Source organism: Furipterus horrens, unplaced genomic scaffold (assembly GCF_987537825.1).
Source record: "Furipterus horrens unplaced genomic scaffold, mFurHor1.1.pri manual_scaffold_1, whole genome shotgun sequence".
NCBI classification, from domain to species: Eukaryota; Metazoa; Chordata; class Mammalia; order Chiroptera; family Furipteridae; genus Furipterus; species Furipterus horrens.
The window spans coordinates 109,295,935-109,323,458 of NW_028327171.1; the positions used below are offsets into that span (position 1 = coordinate 109,295,935).

The 27,524-nt window shown below is 45.5% G+C and overlaps 1 protein-coding gene across 3 annotated transcripts in view; it reads right to left on the reverse strand.

The window, feature by feature from the left end:
- The window catches only part of SLC12A8 (solute carrier family 12 member 8), a 153,408-nt gene that overhangs the window by 111,122 nt on the left and 14,762 nt on the right, over window positions 1-27,524 (reverse strand). For 2 of the 3 annotated variants that reach the window (XM_090266056.1, XM_090266065.1), the window contains exons 3-5: window positions 20,345-20,491; window positions 16,427-16,618; window positions 388-619 (exon numbers count right to left, since the gene is read on the reverse strand). In XM_090266056.1, coding sequence (XP_090122182.1) covers window positions 388-619; window positions 16,427-16,618; window positions 20,345-20,491 — 571 coding nt within the window. The remainder of the gene's footprint in view (window positions 1-387; window positions 620-16,426; window positions 16,619-20,344; window positions 20,492-27,524) is intronic. The other variant, XM_090266075.1, reaches the window with a different exon arrangement.

Genomic DNA, 27,524 nt, shown 5'->3' on the forward strand with positions numbered 1-27,524 from the left:
TAATTTAGGTATGACAGATACAGTAAAAGTTTATTTTCTTCTCTATGCCCAGACCTATTTCTTGCCTACACCCCTAATCACCATTATGAATTTGATGTTTATCTATCCAGTTCAATTTTATTATCTAAATTTTCTGGGTTTTTATATTAGGAAGAAAAGGAAAAAAAACATGGGAAATGTGCTAAGTGAAAACGTCTATGTGAGGAGGGGCTTTTGCGCCTCTGCAGCTGCATCACGGCCCCCACTCACCTGCCCTGAGAACAGCACACACTCGTAGGCAGAGCACATTGGTGTGGGGTGGGGGGTAGTTGTGCAGACTCCCATCTAAAAGCTTGGAGAAAGCACTGCAGACCCTCCAAGGCCATCTCCTGAACTCCCAAGGCTTACCTGGGTCCAGGTGTGTGAAAGAGCCCACCACGAGGTCCAGTGTGGACACGGCCAGCAGGAGAAGCAGCAGCAGCTGCAGGCGGATGATCCACTTGACACCTGCTAGGTTAATCCCCAGCAGGGCCAGAAGCACCACAACAGAAATTCCTCGCACCGCCCAGATGTTCCTGAGGCTCAGCAAGTCTGAGATGGATTCAGCAAAGCCGGTGATGTACATGGCACCTGCAACACACTGACAGGCAGTTCTAGGTAGGATGAGTCGGCCTGAGAAATAAGCATCAGGAGCCCACTGGCCAGAGCAGCCAGGCACTGAGGACCCCGCTCACCCCTATCAGCATGGGCCCTGGAGACCAGCACAGGGTTAAATGAGCCCTTCTGGCCTAGGAACTCTGTCTTGGGCCCCATTCTTCTCATCTACCTCTCTACCATATCCAGAAGGGAGAATAAATACCCACCCCAAGCCTAGAGCCAGCTGACTGGCAGTGGTAACTAAAGTGAAAAGATTATGGGAAGAAGATGGGATTCTAGGCCAAAGAGACATTTGGACTTCTCTTTGAGTTTTATTCAGGAAGTAACCAGAGACCAAAATCATTCGGGGGGCTCCATCTCAGAGCCTTGGAAGGGCTCTGAAGCAAACTCCAGGTTTTCTCTATTTTTTTGTTGGTCACTATTATAAAAAATATATATATTAAAGCTTGAAAATAAGAAAAAAAAGTGGGCAGCACATCCTTTCAATGTTATAAGGAACAAAGGCTACCCAAGGACTATCTAGGTGAATGTATTTAGTTCTACTCAGTTTACTATTGATTAAATATATTAAATGTCCCAGACTTAGTGGTTACATATTAACTTACAGATTTTTTTCCAACAGAGATGCAAATGACTTCTGTCCAGTGAAATGGATAACCCAAAAGATTTGGGTTTGCTGTCCAACAAGACATTAATCAGCTTTGTGTCTAACCCAGCAATCTTACCCTTACATTTATTTATGAAATTGCTTAACTTTTAATTTATGGACTTGATCCATATTCATCCAGGATCCATATCTAGCATCTCAACTGTTCTTTAACATCATAGAGACTCATCCATTAATTAAATGAGTTAAATAAACATGTTTATTTTATATTTGCCTGAAAGCCATGATTTTACTTTTTAAAAAATATTTGAAAATAACACAAGCCAGCCTTGTTTTCCATAATGCCTCAGCCTCCATCTTCCGTCAGGTGCGCCCATCCCTGCCCCCCAGCCAGCAGGCCACTCTCATCACTGGACACTGGACCTCTACCCCGGCTGTTCTCAAAGGGAAGAAATTCTACTCAGGCCTCCATCAGGTTCCTCCTTGTCCATGAAGCCTTTTCTTATCCCCATTTTCTGAATAAATACAGTATTCCCTCACATCGCGAGTATTACATTTCAGACCCCACCACGAAGTAGGAATCTTACATTTATTCTACATTCTTAAACCTACATAACTTTAACAACATATGTATACAGTATTGCAAAATCCTGCATATAGTGACAAATCCACGATAAATAATTAAATATAATATTTTTAAAAATCCTGCGATACAGTGAGGCTGCGATAAGTGAACCACGATATAGGGAGGGACTACTGTATTATGCTTACTACCAGTGCCATGCAATAAATGATCTGGTTTCATATTCCATTATTTAATGCATATTAAGTTTTTCTTCCCTACCACTACCAAGGAAGCAAATGTCTTAAAAAACAAAAAGTTTTATGCTGATTGCACCTCTTAACATACCTTGCATTTGCTAAGTATGTTGCAAGCATTCAATAAATAATTTGTAATATGTTTACTGAATGTAAAATACTCTGGGAAGCAGGGACCCTTAAGTTTTGTGTAAAGACCAGAAGGGTCATACAATTTCTGTATTTGAGAGGACTCACAAAGAAGGCCCCAATTTTCACTGAGATTGGTTCACTTTGCAACCAGACATAACATCGTTGGCAGTGTTCCCCAAATTTATATTAGGCATTTCCTTCTGTATTTGGGTAAAGAGGGAAACCCAATTAATGTAGACTAAATACAGTCATCTCTGAGATGGAGACGGAGATGAGATGAGATGGGGGGAAGAGATCTATGTTTTTCTGTATTCACCCCAAACTCAAACTTACTCTTAACTAAAAACCATGGTGTGATGGAGATAATGATGCTATTTCATCAGTATCTGGGCAGGTCACGGGACTCTTCATGGTCAGGTGTATAAGAGTTTAAAAAACAGATGATAAAAATGTGGTAATGGTGATCATTTGTATTGGCATCTACATCCCAGGCACCCAATGTCTCTGATGTGCAGAGGATGCCAGGACTTGAGTGTGGCCTTTTGCATCTGGACCTTCCAAGCTGTTTGTTTCATTTTCCAGCTGGGGAACAGAATTTGTTCATGTGAAGTGGGCCAAGCAGTAAACACTGCCTTTTGTTTCCAGGAACTCCAGCACAGCCCCTCTCTTGGGTTTGTACCTGCAATCACCTTTTGGCCCAAAGCTGCCAGTAAAAGAGAAAAGAAAAGGCTCTTGAGGATGTGTGGGAGAGCATGGTGCTTAGAAGCTTGGACTGTGAAACCAGACTATCTGAGGCCAAATCCTGGGGCTTAATAAAAGGAAATATAAAATGAATTATACAGAAGAAAAAATAACAAAAGAAAGGACACAGTGAACAAAAGCTGATCTTTTAAAAGATCAATAAAATACATAAACACCTGGCAACCTGCCTAAGAGAAAACACAAAAATATACTCTTAAGAATGAGAAAAGGAATAAAACTACTCTTACAGAAGAAAGCAAAAGACTGAAGAGAATATGAATGTGCTATAATGCCATAGTACGTTCACATTATATAATACTATAAGTATTTAAAAAGCACGGGTTTAAATTGACCTAGCGGGATGTCTATGACTTAACATTAAGTAAGAAATTCAGTCATGGAATAGAGCATGAAACTTGTCCTCATTTCCATAAAAACAAGCTGCACTTCAAAAATTCATAAATATGCCCATGGACATGGACAACTGGGTGGGGACTAAATGTGGGAGAATGGGGGGTGGCAGGGGGCAGGGAAGCAAAAGGGGAAAAAAGTGGGACAACTGTAATGGAAAAACAAACAAAAAAATTTTTAGTGGGGGGAAAAATGAAAATATAAAGAATGGAAATGCAAGTTCAGTGAATATTAGAAGGACAAGGATTTTCCTTCACACTGTATATTTTTCTCCCTATCTGATCCATCCAGAGTTTGGCATTCTAAACAAGTAAGTAATGACATAGGTTTCTTTGCATAAAACTAATAAGACCAGTTGTTAATAGAGGTTTTCTTGACCAAGACTTTGACTGGAATGTCGTGCCTAAAGGAGACAAGCTTTTGTTACCAAAAGCCCTGAGGAACTGGGAATGACTTTTGAAGATAATAAAAGCCCACGAGATAAAAGGCCTGATACCTTAGTTGGATGTGCGGTTCATGGCAATCTTTCCTGGGAAGGAATGAAGGTTGTTTTCCTGAAAGATGACCTGAAGGGACCTTAAGGCACAATGGAAAACCAGAAGGACTTAGGAAAGACAGGTGTTTTCAGGCAAGGCTGAATGCCAGGTATGTGGCTCAGCTTCTGTGCCCTGAAGGGCAGACTGAAGGTCACCCTAAAGGTTCCTTGCGTAAGTTCCAGCAAAGCAGAACTAAAGTTCATAAGTGATCATTTGCTGCTCTTGTTGTGTTTATGCAAATGAACAGGATAAATTAAAAATAGACTCAATGCAGTCCCTTTAATGACAAAGAGGGTAATCTTAGGGAAAAAAATCGTGAAAAAAAAAATTCATAAATATGTTTAGCTGAGCACAGGGAAGGGTACCATAAAAGGAAATGAGGTGTCACACTGGTGTCCTAAAGGTGTGTGAGGGAAACTAACTTTTTCTTTACTTTTTCTTACAAGGAATATCATTTTGCAATTTTAAAATAATTTTACAAAGGAAAAATAAAAGCAAACATATTAAGAGTATGATTCCATTTATGCAATAACTACATTAGGTATACATAGCACAGTGCATCCATGTGGAGAAAAGCAGCCCAGGACCAAGGCTCCCCACACCCAGTCACCTCCAGCAAACACAGGACTGGCCTGAGCTCCGTCCTGCCCCCAACCCCCGGGAGGGGTGTGGACAGTGACTGCGAGCTTCCCCCAGAGCAATCCCACCACCCAGAGGTGGTCTGCCTTCCAACCATGAATACCCTTCTTGTTGGCAAATGTGCCTGTTGGTTTGTTTAATGGATTAACATCCTCGGAGTTTATTATATTTTAAAAGCATTTTTATCTCCTCAATGTTTATAATCACAGGCATTCCTTCTCCTTTTTCATTCTCCACAGAAAAACTTCTAGCCCTCTGGCACATGAATCAGGGGAGCCACCCATCAATTTAAAGAGCGATGGTGACCTACTTTCAGGGTGTAAAGGTACTTCTTTCAGAAAAACTGCTCTCACAAACATAGGCGATTTTCTTTTCACCTTTGAGTACCCGCCTAGAAGACCAGGGCTGCCCCTTCACACACCTCCTCTCTGACACAAAATCCTTGGTTTAAGGTTCAAGTTGGTGACTCTATGTCCTGCTCAGGTGTTAACTCTCATAATGAAAGCCCCAGGCCCATATCAGGTTTACAAAAGTTCTCCAGCCCTCCATTGCTTTCGCACAGACTCCAGCACAGAGCATGGAAGTCGTCCATAAATGCTTTAGATATAACAGTACCAACTGAAGCTGGATATTTTTGTGTCCAGGGTAAGCAGCCCTAAAGAAGCCCTCAGGTCCACCGAGGTGAATGGGGCAGGCAGTGAGGAGGGGCTTCAGCACACCGTCTCTACCACTAGCCATGGGGTCTGGCCTTGGGTGGCAGACCTGCCACCAGTGCCTCAGAGAAATGAGGGGGAAAGTTTGGAAGGGTGCAGGGCAATGTGGAAGTTTTGCAAGTTTAAAAAAAAATTATAATTTGAAATATTTATTTCTTCAACATTTTGATGATCTAGGGCAAGGGTTGGCAAACTTTACCCCACTGGCCAAATCCTGCTCACTTCCTGTTTTAGGAATAAAGTTCACTGGAACACAGCTATGCCCATATCTTCATATTGTCTCTGGCAGCATTTGCACTACAATAGCAGAATTGAGCAATTGTGACAGAGACACATATGAGGTACAAAAACTAAAGTATGTACTAGCTGGCCCCTGTTCTAGGGCAAATAGCCCATCTGCTCTGGCAATCATTAAAAATAAATGATTCCATGAGCAAGCATGCCCTGACATGAGGGCATGAGGGGTTAATAAGGATTATTATTATTTCTTCTTCCAAGCTCTCGAAGAAGAAAGATCTCAAATCAATAACCTAATCTTCTACCTTAATGAACTTGAAAAAGAAGGGCAAACTAAATGAAAGCATATAGAAAGAAGAAAACAATAAAGATTGAAGAAGAAATAAATGAAGTAGAGACCAGAAAAACAATAGAGAAAATCATCAAAATCCAAAATTGCTTCTTTGCAGACAAACCTTTAATTGACTGACCAAGCAAAACAGAGAGAAGACTCAGATTATTAAAATCAAGCATGAAAGGGAAGACATTATGACCAATTTTACATAAACAAAAGGATTATAAGGGAATCAATGAACATGCATGCCAATAAATTAAATAAACTAGATGAAATGGACAAATTCCTAGAAAGATACAAACTACCAACACTGATTCAAGAAGAAATAGAAAATCAGGATATGCCTATATTAAGTAAAGAGACTGAATTAGTAATCAGAAACTTTCTACAAACAAAAGCTCAGGACCAGAGGGACTTCCGGCCAAGATGGAGGCTTAGACGGACACGCTAGGTCTCCCTCTACAACTAGAGAGGAATACAACTACTTCAAAACAAAGGATAACTAGAAATTCCAGAAAATAAAACTACACGGAAGCCCAACATATGAAGTTATAAACCAGCGGTGCCATTTGGGCAGGTAAGAGTTAAAGAGGGCAAAGTCGTTTGTGGCGCGGCGGCAGGGCGGCGAAAAATCCCGGCGGCAGTCAAACCCCTGGCAGTGCGCGACCCCGGCGCTGGGGAGAGCGGCCACCGCATCGCCTTGAACAGTGAGGCCCAGGGGGGCGGGAGGACGGATCCCGGTCTCCTAGCTGAATAACTGTGTGAATCCATCTGAGACCCCCGCCCCCAAAGAAAGAAAGCACCACAGGGCTGCGAAATAGGTCGCAGACAGGCGCCGGTCGCTGACTTGTGATGCGTACACAGGCACTGCCCCCGACAGCCGGCCCAAGAAAACAAAATGCATCTGTCAAAATGTGGCAGACAACTATAGAAATCCCGGTGACACAGCTCACCAGGCAGCAGATAGAGAACCTGACAGATGAACAGATAAGAAACCTGTCAGAGGCTCAGTTCTGGGCCATTGTTATCAGGTGGCTTACAGAATTCACAAAAGAGCAGGAAAAAGATAAGAAAGAAGCGAAAAACTTTCATAACGAAAGGAACAAAACCGCATACGAGACAGATGGTGAGGAAAAAAAATCCAGAGTTCATTTCAACAAACTGGAATATGGAGAAGGAACAAGCAGTCAACCAATGCAGCGAGAGGAAATGGGAAGCAACAATGAGAGGATCAGAAACCTCTGGGACAGCTATAAAAGGCCCAACATAAGAATCATTGGTTTGCCAGAGAATGAGGAAGATGAACTAGAACTTGAAAAATTGAGTGAAAATATAATAAAGGAGAACTTCCCAGACTTGGGAAAGGGAATAGACTTGCAGGTCCAGGAAGCAAGGAGAGTTCCCAAGAGACTGGACCCAGGGAGAACCACTCCAAGACACATTATAATCAAAATGTCAAAAATTAAAGATAAAGAGAGAATCTTAAAAGCAGCAAGAGAGAAGAAAAGAATTATGTACAAAGGGGTCCCAATTAGACTATCAGCTGACTTCTCAAAGGAAACCCTACAGGCAAGAAGGGACTGGCAAGAAATATTCAAAGTAATGAAAATCCAAAACCTACAACCACGAATACTCTATCCAGCGAAATTGTCATTCAGAATAGAAGGATAGAGAAAGTGTTTCCAGGACAAAATAAAACTGAAAGAGTTCATTAGAAAAAAAAAAAAAAAAAAGGCTCAGGACCAGATAGTTTTACCACTAAATTTTTTCAAATGTTTAAACAATTAACAGCAATCCTTCACAAACTCTTCCAAAAAATAGAAGCAGGAACACCTCTCAGTTTATTCTAAGAAGCTAGTATTGTTTTGATACCAAAACTAAACAAAGATACAAGAAAATTACAGATCAATCTCCTTCTTGAATATAAATGTATATGCAAAAATCCTCAACAAAATACAAGCAAAATTGAATCCTGCAGCATATAAAAAGGATTATGCAGAAACCACACTGTGATCAGAGAGCCCCAGCCCAGGCCCACAGTAGATGAAGCAGAGGCATAAGAAGATACCAACCAAAGGGGCAATGGTGTTTCTGACTGAGGCCCAAAGAAAAAGAAAGCAAGAAAGCAGGGGGCGGATAGGATGGCTAATCAGGCAGCAATTGCCAGTGGTCAGAAAACATCTTTGTGAACATCTTTTCTTCCAAGTCAGCTCACATATAGGAGACTCAACACCCTAGTCCCCTCTCTCTGCAGCTGGTCCTTCCCATTGGTTTGCACTGGTCCTTGTCTGTGTTGTCTGTTTCAAGAGGCAAGCCTGTTGTGTACTCAGGAAGTGAGAGAAGTGAGGACTGCTGTTTGCCCATCTTGCAGCCTGTTTGGCTATTAAATAGCAGAAAAGTTAAAAAATTGGAACATAAATTCCCAGGATAATAAAATAAACTTTTTATTACTCACCTACCAAACTACTATGCTTAAAGATTTTTCTCCAAGCTTCCAGTCAAGATAGCAGAGTAGGTAAACACCTTCTCCCATGAGCACATCAAATTTGCAACTAAACTACAGAGCCACCTGAAATCTAGCTGAACATAAGTCCTGTAACTAAGAGTAGAAAGAAGCAGCCACGTAGAAACTGGTAGAAGGGGTGAAAACACAGAATAAGCTAGTCCCATACCCATGAATAAGAGTTAAAAATTGGGATTGCCTTGGTGGGTGTGGCTCAGTTGGTTGCAGCATCATCCTGTAAACCAAAAGGTTACGGGTTTGATTCCTGGTCAGGACACATACCTAGGTTTTGGGTTTGGTCTCTGGTCAGGGTGCGTACAAGACGCAACCGATCAATGTTCCTCTCTCACATTGATGTTTCTCTCCTTTGCTCTCTCCCGCCCTTCTCCTCTCTCTAAAATCAATAGGCATGTCCTCAGGTGAGGATTTTAAAAGAGAGAGAAAGAAAAAGAGGGAAAAAGAAAAAATAAATCAGGATATCTCAACTGTGGAGGTCCACCTTAGGAGCCAAGGGTCCCAGCCCCACACCAAGCCCCCCAGCCCAGGGTTCCAGTGCTAGGAATAGAAGTCTCAAACTTCTGGCTGTGAAAACCAGCAGTAATTATAACTGAGTGAGACAGAGGGTTTCTGGAGTCCCAGGCATTCCTCTTAAAGGGTGCACACAGACTTACTTGGACTCACTTGCTCTAAGCCCCAGCTCTGGGGCAGCAGCTCGAAAGGTGCCTGGGACATACAGGGAAGAACTGAATGGTCTGGCATCAGGGTGAGGCTGGATGGGGAGCTGTGTCCCAGACAGAAGTGTTGGCAGAAGCCATTATTCCCTTGCTGAGCCCTTCCCCTGCAAGCATAGGTGGGCACCATATCTGAGTCTCTATTGACCTGGTTAACACTGTTCACTTACCCTAGTGATTCCCCGTGACCCACCCCACCTACTTTCAGGTCCACTTAAACATTTCCAGGGGCTTTTCCATATGAGTGGGCTGTCTTGGTTCATGTTGCCAACTTCCCTAAAATCTCTCAAAGGTTCACAAACCCCAAACAAACGGCATCTGGCCACAGCATGCCCTTGTTAAGCAGCCCCATGCCTGGCACTACTGGTAACTTAGCCTCTTCCAAGCACCTCCAAGCCCAGCAGAAGCTTTAACCATCTGCAGATCACTTTGTAGCTCATACCAGGTGGCCACAGGCAGAGCAAAGGCAGTGGCTGAACTTGGCCAGCACCAGAGCCCCTCCCCAAAATCCCCAGACTCAACACACCTGCTAGACAGCTTCAGACCACATCCATACCAGAGCATCACCTCCACAAACAACACCCTGAAACAGGGGACTCAGTAGGCACAAGAACCACACTAAAGCGATTCTTGCTCCATGGCGTCAGCCCCTACACAAGATCTCCTCTGCTATAGTCACAGCCAGTCCTTACAGCAAATCAGCCTAAGGGTCAACCCCTCCCACTGATGTGCCAACAACAATCAAGGCTCAACTACAACAGGAGGTAACACATAACCCACACAAGGAACACACCTGGAGCACCCAGCTCAGGTGACTAGGGATTACACCACCAGACCCCACAGAACATCTACTATATAAGGATACTCTACCAAGACTGAGAGATGTAGCAACTCTACCTAATACATAGAAATAAACACAGGGAGGCTGCCAAAATGAGGAGTCAAAGAAACATGGACCAAATGAAAAAATAGGGCGAAATTCCAGAAAAGAACTAAATAAAATGGAGACAATCTATTAAACACAGAGTTCAAAATACTGGATATAAGGATGCTCAATGAATGTATAACTTTGACATAGGAAACATAAAAGAGGATACAGAAAACAAAAAAGAACCAGTCAGAAATGAAGAATACAATAACTGAAATGAAGAATACATTAAAGGGAAACAACAATAGATTAGATGAAGCAAAGGATCAAATAAGCAATCTGGAAGATCAGATAGCAGAAAACACTCAATCAGAACAGCAAACAGAACAGCAAAAAGAAAAAGGAATACAAAAAAATGAGGATAGTTTAAGGAGCCTCTGGGACAACTTCAAGCACACCAACATTCGCATCATAGGATACTAGAAGGAGATGAGAAAGAACAAGGAATTGAAAACCTATTTGAAGAAATAATAACAGAAAACTTCCATAATCTGGTGGAAGAAATAGACATACACATCCAGAAAGCACAGAGATCCCAAAAAAAGTGAACCCAATTGATAATGCAGAATTCCGGCCAAGAAGGAGGCCTAGACTGACACGCTCCATCTCCCTCAACAACTAAGAAGAAATACAACTACCACAAAACCAGAAATAACCAGAAGTTCCAGAAAATAAAGCTACATGGAAGTCCAACATATGAAGTTATAAAGAAGTGGGGCTTGTCTGGATGGGTAGGAGGGGCAAAGCCAAGATGGAGAGGTCAAGCTGTGCTGTCGGCGGCAGCTGTGGTGACGGCGGTGGAACAGTGGTAAGCACAGACACCCGTATTTAAGGGGGGGCAAGAAGAACCTGGTGAGCACCTCTGGCTGCAGTCCAGACCCGTTAGCTCGCAATTCCAATGCCAGGAAAGGTAGACACCCATTGCCTCAGACTGTGAGGCCCAGAGGGGGTGGGGACAGAGGAGGAGGCTCCCAGTCTCTCAGCAGAGAGTGAATAGCAGGAATCCATCTTGGACCCCCACCCCCACACAAAGTGCCACAGTGTGGTGAGAAGGGTCGCCCAGTAGTGATGAGTGCATGGGGCTCTGCCCCCTATAGTGTAGGAGGTGTGACAGCCTGCCCAGGAAGCAAAGGTAAAAACAAAACTGTCAGGATGGTACAAATCATGATAGAGATCCCAGTGATGAAGCGGACCAGCCAGCAAATATCTAATCTAACGGCTCAGCAGATAGAAAACCTTTCTGAGGCACAGTTCAGAGCTTTGGTTATATGAATGCTTACAGACCTAACAGCAGATCTTAAACAAGACGGGGAAGGAATGAAGGCTAGTCCTGCTGAAATGAACGAAAACACATACAAAACTAGCGTTGAGGGGAAGAAAACCAGGGATCAAATCAACAAATCAAAACATAGGGAAGGAACAAACAGACAGCCAGTGCAGAAAGAGAAAATGAAAAGTGAGGAAAATGAGGAGAGGCTCAGAACCCTATGGAGCCAACATCCAAATCATAGGGTTGACAGAAGGTGAAGAAGAACTAGAAATTGAAAAATTATGTGAAAAAATAATGGAGCAGAACTTCCTTGACTTGGGGAAGGAAATAGACTCTCAGGTCCAGGAAGCACAGAGAGTTCCAAAAAAAACTGGACTCAGGGAGAACCACACCAAGACATATTATAATCAAAATGTCAAAAATTAAGGATAAAGAGAGAATCTTAAAAGCAGCAAGAGAAGAAGAGAATTGTGTACAAAGGGGTCCCAATAAGACTATGAGCTGATTTCTCAAAAGAAACTCTGCAGGCAAGACGGGACTGGCAAGAAATATTCAAAGTAATGAAAATCAAAAACCTACAGCGACGATTACTCTATCCAGTGAAGCTGTCATTCAGAATAGAAGGGCAGAGAAAGTGCTTCCAGGAAAAAGTAAAACTGAAGGAGTTCATCAGATCCAAACCACTGTTATATGAAATGTTAAAGGGACTTGTTTAGGAAAAAGAGGATCAAAACTATGAACATTAAAATGAAAACTGTATCACAACAACCAACAACAGAAGCTCGGGAATCAAAACAAAGGCAAACTAAGTAGGCAATGAGAATGGGAAAAGAATTATAGGTATGGGGAACATTTTAGGGGGAGGTCAGCCAGGAGAGTGGAGGAGGGAAGGAAAGGAGATGGTACAGGAATTAAGAAGCATAGTAGGAGGGAGTGGAGTAGATAGGAAGATGTTGAGAAGAACTATATGCACAACCAATGGGCATGGACTAAGGAGGGGGGGCAACTAGAGGAAGGGGGGGGTCACTGGGTGGAGGGGAACAAAGGGAAAAAAATTGGGACAACTATAACAGCATAATCAATAAAGCATATTTTAAAAAAAGAAATTCACTTTAGATCAAAGACTGAAAGTAAAAGGATGGAAAAAGATATTTCATGCAAATGGAACCAAAAGAAAGCTGGGGTAGCCATACTTACATCAGACAAAATAGACTTTCAAACAAAGGCTATAACAAGACAGAAAAGGACCCAGCAATTCTACTCCTGGGTATTTATCTGAAGAAACCAAAAACACTAATTCAAGAAAACATATGGACTTCTATGCTCATTGCAGCATTATTTACAACAGCTAAGATATGAAAGCAGCCCAAGTGTCCATCCATAGATGGCAGGATAAAGAAAATGTGGTACCTATTTACAATGGAATATTGCTCAGTCATAAAAAAGAATAAAATCTTGCCATCAGCAACAACATGGACGGACCTAGAGGGTATTATGCTGAGTGAAACAAATTAGACAGAAAAAGACAAATGCCATATGATTTCATTTACATGTGGAATCTAAAAAACAAAATAAACAAACTCACAAATACATGATGTGATTGGAGAAATCATCAAATCTGAGATTCTAGATGAAACAGTTTTATACACGGATAACAGAACGAAAAAGAGTGGCCCATCATGAGAGAAAGTAAGATTTTTCTGCCTTTAAGCAGACAGAAAGAGAGATGAAGGTTAAAGTACCACCACAGCTTCTCTTGGCCATGCACCATTTCCTAGCAACAGAAGTAGCATTTAGTCCATCCCAGATGTCCTTCTCAGGCTGCTAAAGCACCCCAATGTCATTCAGGAGCTGAAGTTTGATGAGAAGAACAAGAAAGCCCCAGAGCACTACCTCTACCAGCGCAACAAGCCTGTAGACTACTTCGTTCTTTTTTTAGGGGAAAGTGGAAGTAGAAGCCAGGGAGGAAGGCATGAAGTTTGAAGCCAGAGCTTCTTCATACTACGGTGTCATGGCCCCTGTGGCCTCTCCAGGTGAAAACAAGTAACCTCCTTGCCCATGTGGCTTGAATCACTCAGACTCTCTCAGTCAGAGTGACCGGATTGACGCAATCACGCTGACATTGGAGAGCAGCAATAATCAGCTCAATTCTTCATTCTTTCTAGCCTACATCCCTGATTACTCAGTGCGCGCCCTTTCTGATCTCCAGTTTGTTAAGATCTCAGGACAGCAGTACCAAAATGCCTTGATGGCATCCCGGATGGATGAAACTCCTCAGTCTTCAGACAGAGAAAACACCAAAATCGAACTGACTCTTACAGAGCGGCACGATAGGTTGCCAGATGAGATGGCCAACCTGCTCAATGGACAGAACTGTGTGACGCACACCAAGGCCAATCACAGCCTACACAGCGAGGGCGCTGTTTAGAGCTCCCACGGCCCGCGCCCCACCCATGCCCACGCCCACACCCGGCCACGTGGCCCTCGCCTCTGGCTGACAGTGAATCCCATTAGTGTGAGTTGTGTGCCACGCTGGGTCCTGCAACATCCTGAGACCAAAGACTCTGTCCCTTTCTTGGAAGCAGCAAAGATCAGGGAGGGCAGGAATGGAAACTGGAGCTGGAAATCGATAGCTATGGTGTAGCCTTCGAGATTTTGGAGATGAACTTCTTCTGCCCAAATAGAATCATGTTATTTTTTCAGCTGTACCTTTTTATTCTTCACTCTCCTCCCTTGATTTGCATGAAGCTGAAAATTGTTGGGATTTTTTTTCTCAAGACATCATGTTTTTAAAAAGTGTCTTTTGCAGTTTTAAGTTGTCCTGCCTGAACTCGGCAATGACTCCATGATGTGACCCTGCTGAGATGGACTTGCCCCTCTGGTTGCCTTCCGAGGGCCCTGTCAGTGAGGGGCCCCCTTCCTCTGCACCCCAGTGGGTGGTCCCGCTGAGGTTGGCCTGCCAAGCCTGTGACATGGCAGGAGGAGCCTCTCCAGGGACCTGCAGTCCCCTCTCTGAGCTCAGTGTTGTTCTAAATCAATGTTACATTGTGCCTCTTCCCCTCCGAAAGGTTTAAATTTGCTTGGAATGTGATTGTGCTACCACTCTAAAGGAATTTTTATCACCAAAATGAATGTTAATGAATCTTAAACCCATGGTTTATCATTGGCAAGAGGCAAGGTAGCTTCACCCCGACACTCCTACAGCCCTGGTCTCAGGCGTAGCCTGGCCGCCTCCCAGCCCCAGCTCACAGAGCCCGGCTCCCACCTCACCATCCTGCTCTTGTTAACCAAGATGCGGCTACACAGATGCCAAATGGAAATCTTCCACAGGTTGTGGAGTTCAAGCTCCTCCCCTTCCCACTGGGATGCATCATTGTTAGAAAAGGAGTTGAACCTTCCAGCTGTGCTCTATGCTCCATGTTGAGAAGGCTTTTCTAAACCCTTAGGTTTAAAGGAGGGAAGTTTGGGGACTGCTAGCCCCTGCCCCTTTCCAGGGTGCCAACTGTCCCTTCTCCTTGTGTCCCTGGGCCTGTGGGGCCCAGTTGTGGCTGTGTCCCCCCACCCAGGGACCCCTGTGCCTCCCGGAGAGGCTGCCTGTACAGTCAGGGTAGTTTGGCTTCAAACAGGGATTCAGAAACCACCCCCCCAAAAAACCACCATCCCATCTGATGGTTGCTGGATGGAATGGTGGTTGGGGGAAATGGTGAAAAAGGGAAAGGCAGTAAGATGTGCAAATTGCCGGTTATAAAAAGTCACAGGGATGTAAAGTACAGCATAGAGAATATAGTCAATAACATTGTAATAACTATGTGTGATGTCAGATGGGTACTAGACTTGTCCAGGGGATCACTTTGTCAGTTATATGTCTAATCACTGTTATACACCTGAAACTGATGTAATATTGTACATCAACTGTAACTAAAAAATAAAAAATTATTTAAAAATAAATAAAAAGGACAATGACATTTTAAAAAGATCTTTCTTCAGTAAAGACCAGTGGTTTTTAATAGTACAGTGACATTGTGTGTGCCTTCCATGCATCTGTGTTACACACACATGCATACACACACACAGCTTTGTGCTGTTGGAGAATCAGATGTATTTATGCTAAAATACCCTGCCCCTGCAACCTAAAAGTAAACTGATGCTTACTTTGAAGAGACTCTTGCAGTCATACTTAGAGAAATTCTTTTAATTAAGCTGTTTTTTCAACCAGCCGCCACCCTTTGCACAATCACAAAAGCCTTTTTCAAGCTAAGAAGTGCCTACAAAGGACTGCTTCTGAATGTCTGCACTTGTTTTCTCTGCATTAGGTCACCAACCCTGTGTCTCAGCTAAATCAGCCTCGACATTCCCCCCTAGCTGCTGGTTTCTGAGAGCCTTGGCCATCCCAGTGATGCAGCCTTATCATTAGCGCTCTCCTTCTCAGACAGTGTCCACTGGGGCTCCCAGCCTCCTGCTGAAGGCAGTGAAGGCCGTCTAGCTCTCAATGCACATGGAGCTGCAGCTCATCTGAGAAGTGTCTGCCTCTAGGAAAGTCCTCTGGCATAGGCAAGATATCCCCTCTTCAGCACAAAAGTGCCCCAGGACCCAGGCCACCTGGCTGCCACCTGGGCTCCAACCACTGTCATTCACTCACCTCCCTAGAAGGGGTAGCAAGAAAGGTTCCAGGCCCTCCCTCCACAGTCAAGTCAGTACTCCGTGAGGCAGGGCCTGGTGGAGAGGAAGCAGCACTGACCAAGGGTCTGGACAGTGGGCTTGGCTCTGCCACTGAGTTCCCTCTCAGAGCCCCAGTCTTATCAAAGACGGATGCTCAGGCCGGGTGGGTCAGTTGGTGAGAGCGTGGTCCCGAACACCGAAAGTCTGCTGGTTTGATCTCCAGTCAGGGCGCGAACAGGAGGCAACCAATCGACGTGTGTGTGTGTGTGTGTGTGTGTGTGTGTGTGTGTCTCTCTCTCGCTCTCCCCCCCCCACCCCAACCCCCACCCCTTCCTCTCTCTCTCAAATCAATAAACATATCCCTGGGTGAGGATTAAAAAACAGGTGGGGCCAACCCTCCCACCCTTGCCTCTCCCCAGGTCAAACACGACTGTGGATGAGAAGATGGTGGCAAACAGTAGGCAAGGGAAGAGACCCTGCACGTGCTGGTGGCTCAGGACATGGCTCCCCACCCCACAGCTTGGGCTCACCTGTCCAAACACATAGAGCAGCCCAATCGTGCCTCCGGTCTGCCCACCCAGGACCGAGGAGATCATGGAATAGACGCCACCACTGCCAATGCCGCAATGCTCGCTGACGCCGATGCCAGACAACACAGTAATGAGGGCCACCAGGACAACAAAGGACACCAGAAACATGCCCACGAGCACTCCTGTGTTTCCCTGCAGTGGAACAACAAGGATCAAGGTCAGGGGTTAGGATAAGGAGGCCCCACCCAGGAGCATGGACTGCCCCCACCACCACCACCCCCAGAGGTGTATCAACTGGAAAAGGACAATGGCAGCACCACAAGGAGAAGGCCTGGAAGAAATTCCAGGTGAAGGAAAATGCCCTTGCTTCAGATTCTTCAGTGACTTCCCATCCTGCATCTGGTAATTTCAAAGCTACTGATGAGGCCGTTCCTACTCTTGTCCCCTCTCCACCGCTCCCGGTCTTTCCCATCCCTTTGTCGACAACTCCCCCAATTCATTCTATGCCCCAGCCTGAAGTCACATGTTCTCGCCCCACCACCATCTCACCACGCTGATCCCCTGCCTGGAATGTTTTTCCTGCTTAATTCCTTGCCAGGTTCACCCCAACATGTCCTTTAAGAGTCAGTGTCTGGGAGTTTCCTCCTCCAGGAAGCTGTCCTGTACTCCTCCCTCTGGGCTCCTACATGTCCCACGGCTTAGCATTTATCACAGTACTTACCACACCAAGTCTGTCTCCAAGATGGTCTTTACCTCTGGGCTGGGAGCTCCAAGGGAGCAGGATTATGTTTTATTCAGAGTTTCTCATTTTGCTGTTTGTATATTTTTAGTGAAATTGTATCATTACTATTTTTTTCTTTTGTGTGTGCTTTTTAAATTGTCTTCGTGTGATAATAAAATATCCAGTACCATTCTTTAAGTTTTCATACCAAAAGTACCACTCGAACATTTTTGAAATTATAAGTCTGATGCTAAATTATTCTTTAAAGTTAATATTGTCTATTTATTATTTTTGTTAGTATTTTTAATATTTTTATTACTTATGCTATTACAGTTGTCCTAATTTTCCCCTTTGACCTCCTCTGCCAATATTGTCTATTTAAAAATAATTTTGGCATGATGTATACTTACTTTAATTTTATGCTATTTCCTAGATGCTCTATCTTATTTTGACATTTCACATTTGTCCATTATCCCATGATCAAATATGATTTTTCAGGTAAAACTAATATCAAAACTAAAACACAGATGAGTTGAAGGCAAAAAGACTGTGTGGAAGGCAGCCTCACAGGCGGCCCCGTGAGCCCCACCTGGCGCCCAAGCCTTTGTGTCCTCGCCTCACCGTGAGTGGGGGCTGGACCTGGTGACGCACTTGTAGTGAACAGAACATTTCAGAAGCAATGGGACGTCACTTCTGAGATGAGGATTGAAAGACCGTGGCTTTCCTCGTGGGCACCTGCTCTCTCTCACTCTCAGGTTCCGGGCCCTGGGGGAGCCGGCTGCGTGCCATGAGGCGACCCAGTGAAGAGGCCCATGTTACAAGGCCTGTCAACCACTATGCCTGTGATCTTGGAAACGATCCTGCCCCAGGAGAGCCTTCAGATAAGACTGTAGCCCTGACTGACAGCCCAGCTACAGCTCCATGACAGACCTAAGCCAGAGGCACCCAGTTCCTGGGCCACAGAAACCACAAGACTACATACTCACTGCTCTAAGCTGCAAAGTGTTGGGTGATTAGTTATGCAGCAATAGATAACTAATACAACTTGTACTTTCACTTTGGGGATGAACTGACACCTCTGGGTTTCTCAGAATAAATAACCCAGGGAGAGGGTTCAGAGGGGGCCCTTAAAAATCAGAATAGAGCTCTGGCTGGCGTGGCTCAGTGGATTGTGTGCCGGCCTGTGAACCAAAGGGTCGCTGGTTTGATTCCCAGTCAGGGCACAGGCCGGGGTTGCAGGCCAGGTTCCCAGTTGGGGGCACACGAGAGGCAACCACACATTGATGTTTCTCTCCCTCTCTTCCTCCCTCCCTTCCCCTCTCTAAAAACAAATAAATAAAATCTTAAAAAAAAAAAAAAAACAGAATAGAGAGAATTTACCGTCCTCTTTCCACGATTCCATAATCATCCCCTACAGGAAGCAGAAGCCTGTGGCGCAGGCTGTCCCTGGCCAGGCCTTCCTCTGCCGCAGCGGTCAGTGGCTGGGCCCACCTTGGGCACAAGCTGAAGACTCGCTTGGCAGTGAAGCGGCCTGCAGGAAAAGACAGAAACAGAGGTCCGTCCCAGAAACTTGAGGCTGCCATCAGGATGAAAGGTCTGATCTGCAGACTGTGTTTTTGTAAGTGGGAGCCCCTGTAAGTTTGGGAGGGGTGTTAAGGGTGTGAAGTCTTAGCATCCACACCAGAGAGGTTGCTGACTCTGCCCTAAGCTTTCTACACATTAATGAAGTAAAAATCAGACCCACCTGGATATGGTTAAGGCTGAACTCTGGGCCTTAACCTTATTTTATTTTTTAAATATATTATTTGTTTATTTCTTAAAGAGAGAGTAAGGGAAGGAGGAGAAGATGGAGAGAAACATCGGTGTGGGAGAGAGACATCTCGGTCACCTCTTACATGCCCCCAACCAGGGACCTGGCCCGCATGAGACATGTGCCCTGACTGGGAATTGAACCAGCGACTTTCTTTTGGTTCACAGGCCAGTGCTCAATACTCTGAGCCACAGCCGCCAGGGCAGATGTATTATAATATAACAGTGCTCTTGGGTTATTTTAAGCTTTGCTGTTATATTCAGTTAAAATGAGTATACTTACTTGTAATTTTTATATTTACTTTAGATTATTATTTGTATTTTAACTAAGTTTAAACCATACATAAAATTTCAATTTATGAATTTTGATTTCAATATATAATTTTTTATGTTTGTGGGTCTGTCAACTGTTTTCTAAAAATTTACATTTTATTGATTTCGTCGTCGTCGTCGGCAGCCGTCCGTCTCGAGAGACGATGGTGTAGCTTCTTAAGAGTCTATCTGCACCGCTGAGAATGGCTGTGCAGTCCGACTCGGGAGTGACACGGTATCTGTCTCCTCCCGTGTTGAATCGACATCTTGCGATGACACTGGAGTGTCCTCTCCAGTGAAGCTGAAGCTACAGAGCCTGGGCAGGGTGATATGGAGGGTCTGCTGTTGCCCATGCAGCAGACCCCCCCTCTCTTCGCAGCTGAAGGGTCCAAGGGAAAGACGGAGTCAATACAGCTTGGCTTCAGGTGCGCCGCAGGAGTTGCCGGTGTTTACTACAACGTCAAACCGCCTTAGGGACTCCGGCTCCGGATTTTCTGTTGGGGTTTACTCCCTTAGCCTTTCCCCTGAAGAGGTATGCCGCAAGGCAGCGGAGGTTTTTTGGAGTCAGAGTTTTCCTTCTCTGATGTGCCCTGACTGGAAGATCGAACCAGCGACACGTAGCTCGCAGGCCGACGCTCAATCCACTGAGCCAAACCAGCCAGGGCTTACATTTTATTGATTACGCTATTACAATCATCCTGATTTTTCCCCCTTTTCCTCCCTTCACCTGGCACCCTCCACTCTCTCAGGCAATCCCCACACCACTGTTCATGTCCACGGGTCTTGCGTATATGTTTTTTGGCTGCTCTGTTTCCTATACTGCATTTTATATCCCCATGGCTGTTCTGTAAATACCTGTCTGTACTTCTTAATCCCCTCACCCCTTCACCCATTCCCCCACACCCCCTCCCATCTGGCAACCATTAAAACACTCTCTGTATCCATGATTCTGTCTCTGTTCTTGTTTGCTTAGTTTGTGTTTTAGATTCATCTGCACTGTGCAATGCTCAAGGGTGACAGAGATTCCCATGTCACATGCCCACAAGAAACTCCAGGGCCACCAAGCCATCACTCACCACCAGCCAGCCAGTCCTCAAGAAAAGAACAACCCCAAAAATGTTGATCATGCAGGACGTGAACACACCATCCCAGGTCCCGAACAGCACTGGCTCCCACACGAACAACTGGGTCTTCCACCAGGGCTGGGGCTGGGCCAGGGCTGCCTGGAAGCAGGGCACATAGAAGGCAGCTCAGCAGCACCAAGGAGGGCCAGTGAGGGGAGGGGAGGGGAGGGGAGGGGAAGGGAGGGGAGGGGAGGGGAGGGGAGGGGAGGGGAGGGGAGGGAAGTAGAACAGAGGAAGCAGGAGAACTTAGCTTTAAAACACTCTCATCTTATGCCCACAGGGCAGGCTTGTGTATACACAGACACACAGTCTTGAAGGTTGAATCTGCAAAAGGGTCACTGTTCTCTCCTAACAGCAGTGATTCCTGTAACCATATTTGGCAGAGACTAGTCTTCAGCAAATGCATCCTTTCCTTCTAGCCCCTCCGTAGACTACATTTCCCAGTCTTTTTGCGAGTAGGTGTGGCCCTGTGACTGAGTGCTGCCCATGGAGTATAGGTCAAGGTGCTCTTGCCAGTTCTAGATGAGCATGGGATTCTGGGTTCCAGGTCAGGCAGAGGTCATGAGCTCTGGGTAATGTTCTTGTCCCCTCTAGCCCTCCAGTCCTGGGGAAAGGGGGAACGGAGGGACAGCAGTTTCTAGCACTTCCTGATCTTTGGGTAAACTTACTTTACACTTTTGCCCCTAGGTCTAACACTTCTGTAATGAATTCTCTGTGTTAAATTCCTTTTGTTTAAAATACCCGGAGTGGTTTCTGTGTTCCTAATCAAATGCCGGCTGATACAATGATCGCTAAGCCCATTTTCAGGAGTCTAAGACATCGTATGGCCGTTGTCTAGGATCAGAGGCTAATAAGTACTTAAACAGATACCCTCCTCACTTTTCCAGTTCATAAATACAAATGCACTTACGGAACACTGAAATGGAAACTCTGCTAAAAAAATTAAACCTTGTGGCCCGGGCTGGTGTATCTCAGTGGACTGAGAGCTGGCCTGTGAACCAAAGGGTCGCTGGTTTGATTCCCAGTCAGGGCACAGGCCGGGGTTGCAGGCCAGGTTCCCAGTTGGGGGCACACGAGAGGCAACCACACATTGATGTTTCTCTCCCTCTCTTTCTCCCTCCCTTCCCCTCTCTCTGAAAATAAATAAATAAATAAATTTTTTTAAAGATAAAACCTTGTGGAAACACTAAAATGATCTTAAACAAAACCAGTAGCAGCTCATGTTGTGAGCTGCTCTTGCAGAGGCTTGGTCATTAAATCCAGACATCAGTTGACTTTTCCAGCGCCCTCAACGGCCACAGCAGTGATCATGGTTCTCACCTGGGAAAGCACTAAGACCCACCATGAGCCACTGTGTGCAACGAGTCTAACTGGTGGGTGTATGTGACCTATAAACACAGTAAAAGGGCAGGAAAAAACCAAGAGCGCTGGGGAGAAAAATCTAAGGCCAGAGTTGCAGCGGCATGGCCCCTGAGTGGCTGAGAACAGTGGGTGTGCCTACAGCCCAGCACCAAAGGCTGAGGCCAACTATACTTGGTCAGAACAAAAAGAGGGGCTCCCAGCTCCTCTTTTGCTCTTATATCACATACGCACAGACCAAGAAGTCATCAGGGGTGTCACTGAAGCCACAAGGGACTCCTTGGTGGCCCCTCTCAATCCCTAACTGCAGCTGGAACTCCTTTTACCTAGGTGTATTTCTGTCCATCTGTCTCTCACAAACCACAGACGAGGAGTCCCCTGAAAGTAGTAAATGTGAGAATAGTGATCGTGACTTAAAGCTAGGACCCTGCCAACCTACACTTGTCCTTGAACAAACGGTACCAAGGGACCTGTGTGGTGAATGTCAGATCGTTTGCCAGGATCCTAATCTCAAAATTCAGGACATGGCTCAACTTCCTGTCTCTGCTGGTGTTCAGCTTCCTACCCATGGCTTGTTACAGGCCTATTATTTACTAGAAACAGTAATAATAACAGCAACTATCTGCCACAAAGAATAATGATTTAGAGAGTGCTTTCAGCTTCCACATCAATTCCCTCCTTTGATCTTAACGACACACCTGAGAGGCAAGTGGGGTGAGGGACCCTGTTTATAGCTGAGGCAAGAGAGTCTGGGAGAAAAGACACCCCTGCCCAAGTCCACAGGGGCATGTGTATCCTCAGGGGCAGACGGTAAAACCTGGACTTTGCCTTATACAAGTCCAAGTAACCACAGGTTACTTGCCCTCTTCTCTCCTAAATTTCAATCTTTCAGGTTTTAATATCTAATATCCTAGGATTGGCTTAATTGTGAATACATCGTGATTTTCAACACTTCATTCATCTCTCCCAGACTTTGTATTTTCACTCAGAAGGCTGTTTTGCTTATGTGTTTGTTTATCTAAAGTCATAGTCATATAAAAAGATTTTCATTCCCTGGATCTCATTGGATTAAATCAGCATTCAAGGTGCTTCACAGATGAATGAGGCAGAAACTCCAGGAAACTCTTTACCCTGAGAATGGAAGTACAGATGGTGTGAATTGGGTTTGGTGGTTAAACCACAAAAGCTTATTTCAAGATGTGTAGGGGAGTGTGCCTACCTTTTCTAACCAAGTGACAAAATAATAAAACTAAGTCTTCGCAGAGCCTGCTCGTCAGATTCTAAGGAAAAAACTGAGTTGGCCCCCACACTGCAATCCTTAGATAGAGATACTGATATAAGGAGAGAGAGAAAAAGAGAGAGAGAGAGAGAGAGAGAAGCACAGAAAAAGGGACCAAGGGTGAGAGAGAAACCCCTAGAAAAAAATGCCAAGTAGGTAATTCAGAGATTCGCAGGGATATTTTCCAGCCTCCCTGCACTGGCATGCTGCCTGCAGACATCAACATGGGAGCACCAGCTTGGATGCCCCGTTCTCGCCTCGCCCTCCTCCGCCATGTCCCCCAGCCTCATCACCTCCAGGTTGCCCGCAGCCATTTGCTACTGCTCCAGAGTTAACCTTTCAGGAGAGTACTATCTAGACAACTCAAACCAGCTACCTTGCATAGCGACCACTTGGGCCACGTCTGGTATGATTCTGACACCAGTTCCAATGTGTGGGATCGGAACTGCTGTCAGAATGATACCACAGCAAGCAATTCTCTGGCACCAGTTAGATTTCCTACAATTCAACTCAATTCTGACACTATCTACTCAGAGATAGTGTCATATCCCTCAGGTTAAGGGCTCAGTCTTCAAGACTGTCCCTCAGCTCCTTTAAGATGCCAACTGCAAGTCCAAATAGTCACCGAGGCTTCTGCCCCACAGGCTAATGATCGGAGGTTCCCACGACCCTCTCCTTGGGTTCAATTAATTTGCTAGAGTGGCTCAGAGAACTCACAGAAACATTTTACTTACTAGATTGCCAGTTGATTATAAAAGGATATAACTCAGGAATAAATAAATCAACAAACAAGTGCTGGTGAGGATGTGGAGAAAGGGGAACCCTTTTGCGCTGTTGGTGGGAATGCAGACTGTTGCAGCCACTACGGAAAGTAGTATGGAGATATCTCAAAAAATTAAAAATGGGTCTGTCTTTTGACCCAGTGATCCCACTTTGGGGAATCTATCGAAAGGAAACCAAAGCACTAATTTGAAAGAACATAAGCACTCCTATGTTCATTATAGCATTATTTGCAATTGCCAAGATGTAGAAGCAGCACATGTCCATCAGTAGAGGAGTGAATAAAACAGCTATGGAACATTTACACAATGGAATACTACTTGGCCATAAAAGAAGAAGGAGGAGGAGGAGGAGGAGGAGAAAATTTTACCCTTTGTGATGGTATCTATGGACTTGGAGAGCATTATGCTAAGTGAAATAAGCCAGTCAGAGAAATACATATACCATATGATGTCACTCATATGTGGAATCTAATGACCTGAACTAACAAGCAAAACAGAGACAGACTCATAGATGGAGAGCCAATGACAGCTAGTGAGGGGGAGGGGTGAATAGGAGGAGGGATGGAGCAAAAAGGAGCAAGGACTTGTGGCCATGGTGATTGCTGGGGGGACAAGGGTATAAAGGGACTAAAGGGTAATGGAAAAAATACAATAAAGATTTTTTTTTAAAGAAAAATAAAGTGTATTACTCAGGAACCACCAGATGAAAGAGGTACACAGGGGGAGGGTGTGGTGGTCCCATGCCCTCTGAGTCGCCACCCTCCCCAAATCTCCATCTGTCCCCCAACCTGGAAGCTCTCTGAACCCTCTCCTTTTGGGTTTTTATGGAGGCTTCATTACACACACTTGGTTGATTAAATCATTGGCCATTGGTGATTGATTCAATGCTTATCCCTTCACCCTTCCCCTAAAAGTCCCAACCCTCTAATCACATGGTTGGTTCCCCTGGTCACCTAACCAGCCACCATCCTCAGGTATTTTCCAAAAGTCACTTCATTAGCATCAATTAACTTGTGGTCAAAAGCAGTTTGTTTAGTCACCTTATCACTCTTATCACTTAGAAAATTCCAAGAGTCTTAGGAGTTCTGTGCCAGGAATGGGGATGAAAACCAAATATGTAGTTCTCATTAAAAATCACAATATCACAACTAGCGACTCTGCGACCTGCCCTTGCTCTGCTCTCAAGCTCTCTCCAGTTCCCTTAGCTCCCGCTCAGAGAGGCCGAGGGCAGGTCCATCCCACAGGAAGGCAGCTTACCAGCTGCTCCCCACACACAGGGCTCCACAGCCAACCCCCTCATCTCAGAGGCTGAGGAACCCCTCATCTCAAGCATGCCCTTCCACAAAGACCATGGCTCACAGACTTTTCCTCTGCATCATCTCTACCCAGGGATTTCCATCAGCCAGGGCAGGGGAGGTGGGGTGGCTGGGCAACAGTAGGTGGTGCCTGGGCCAGTTCTGTGCTGCCTTGTTAAGCCCTAGGGGGGAGGTCTGGTCCCAATTGTTAAAAACTCTCTTCACCTCCAAATCTGGGCCCCAATCATCAATTCCAAAACAACAAGAGTCCTGTTACAGAACAAAAGGGGGTTCTTTCACATGGCGCCTTGGTGTAAAACCCAAGAACTAATGTTGAGGAAAACAGGTCTTTATTTATAATATTCCAACCTGGGGAGGGCAGTGAGCACTTCAGCTCAGAGCCCTGTTCTCCCATGGGGCCCAGCACTTCCCTTGCTCCCCAAAAAGGCTAGAAGCCAAAGACATGCCCAGAAGTTCCCCATCCCTTATCTGTCAGCTGTCTCCTTCAGGATCTGGGGTACGATACCATCAGCCTCCATATAACAGTCCAGGAAAGCATGTGCCATGTTGCACTGGATCATGCATGGTTCTCTCTCTGCCCTTTCAGAGCCACATGGATCTCTTCTCTTTCTAAAACCACGTGGTTCCCCCTACTCTCTGCAAACTGCTTCTCCTCTCCAAAATATCTGCCACCTTAATTTTAAATCCCTGACCAAGACTGTGACGTAGTGAGCCCGGTAACAGGTTCTGACCATTCACAGAACCTTGCGCAGGCTCTGTATGCTCTTTCTGCACCATTCCTAGTCAAAACGCCTCCCACCTCCTTGGGGCCTTGGAAGAACCAAAGCCATTTGCATAACTAAGACACTAGCTACCAGCCATAGATGTGCAAAGTCACCTTGAAAGCTGTCCCTTTCCCCCATCCCCAAACGCACAGGTTTGGGGGATTTGTGGGGAACCCGCACTGTAACAGTTGTTTTTAACATTCTAAGACACAGAGAGAACAGGTTGTGGGGAAAGAGATGGGAATACAGTGCGTGCCGTGCCTGGTACAGCGTCTACTGGAAAGCAGAGGTGGGGACTAAGATAAAAGAGAGCAAGGAGCCAGGAGGCCCCTCAGAATGCACACCACAGACACACTCAAGGTTCAGGCTCCTTTCTTTCCTGGCAGGGACAAGCTAGGCAGGTTCCAGAGGCACAGGGCTCGGAGCCAGGCCCTGGGCAATCACCCCTGCTCACTGCTAGGACATTCCTTCCCGAGGTCCCAGGACCAGAGGCCGGCTCTCATCCCTCTGAGCCTGCACCCTACACTGAAACACCACAGCCGCCTGGTGGGTGTGTTGGTTCAAAAGTGGGACCCTTTTTCCTGTGAACAGAAAATCTCTACACTGAGCAGGCATCGAGAAAGGGGGCAAACAGCACCAAAAAGGTGCCCAGAAGAGGAAACCACTGGGCTTCCTGCATCCAGCAAGCAGAGCTTAGTAAGAAGAGTTCTGTCACAGGCAGCCATGTGAGCCAGCTACTGCCTGGAGCCTTTCCTCGGAAACAGACATCCCCTGCAGGCCACCTGCCAAGCCTTAATGAACACATCTGAAATACGAGATGACACCTTGTCCCTCTTTTGGCGGCTGGAGGAAAAGAAACCTGGTGAGAAACCCTGCCTCTGCCCACTCAGGTCAGGAGCGGGTCAAAGCCTGTCCCTTCCTCCCCAAGGGCCCCTGTGGAGACTGGCTCTGCCTGGGGTTAGATTCACACCAGCCAGCAGTTTGCTTTCTGAAAGCTGAGTAGTTAATTATTCATTGCACATCACAGAACATCCCCAGCTGCTGCTGAGCTGTGATCCAGTGGGCAGGGTGGGCACCTTTCCTCTGGCTCTGGGCAGGGCCCTGGTCCAGACCCCACCCATGGGGACTGAAGGAGATGCAGAAAGCAACACACCAGCATCAGAGAGATGTTGTCCAGTTAGATGAGATGATCACTGTGAAAGCTTTTTGTAAACATGAAGCAAAACAAACAATTTTATTATTTTTATTATTTTTAAAGTATTTTTAAAAATTCTCACCTGAGGATATGTTTTTATTGATTTGAGAGGTGGGGGTAGAGAGAACCGTTGGTTGTCTCCCTTACACTTGCTGTTCGGGGATCAAACCAACAACCCTTTGGTGTATGAGGCAACATTCCAACCACATGAGTCACCAGCCAGAGCACAACAGACCATTTTAAATGTGAGCGATGCTGTCTTCAGCAAAGTCAGGAGGAGGAGAAAGAAAAGAGGTCCTATTGAGGATGTATTTTCTATTTTCTCAACTACCTTGACCTCATGTATGAGGTGAATCCCTGCTCTACAGCACAGCCCTGAAAGCTGCCTCTTCAGCTTCTGCCTGGGCCCAGCCTTTCTGGATCACCCCAGGACGTCT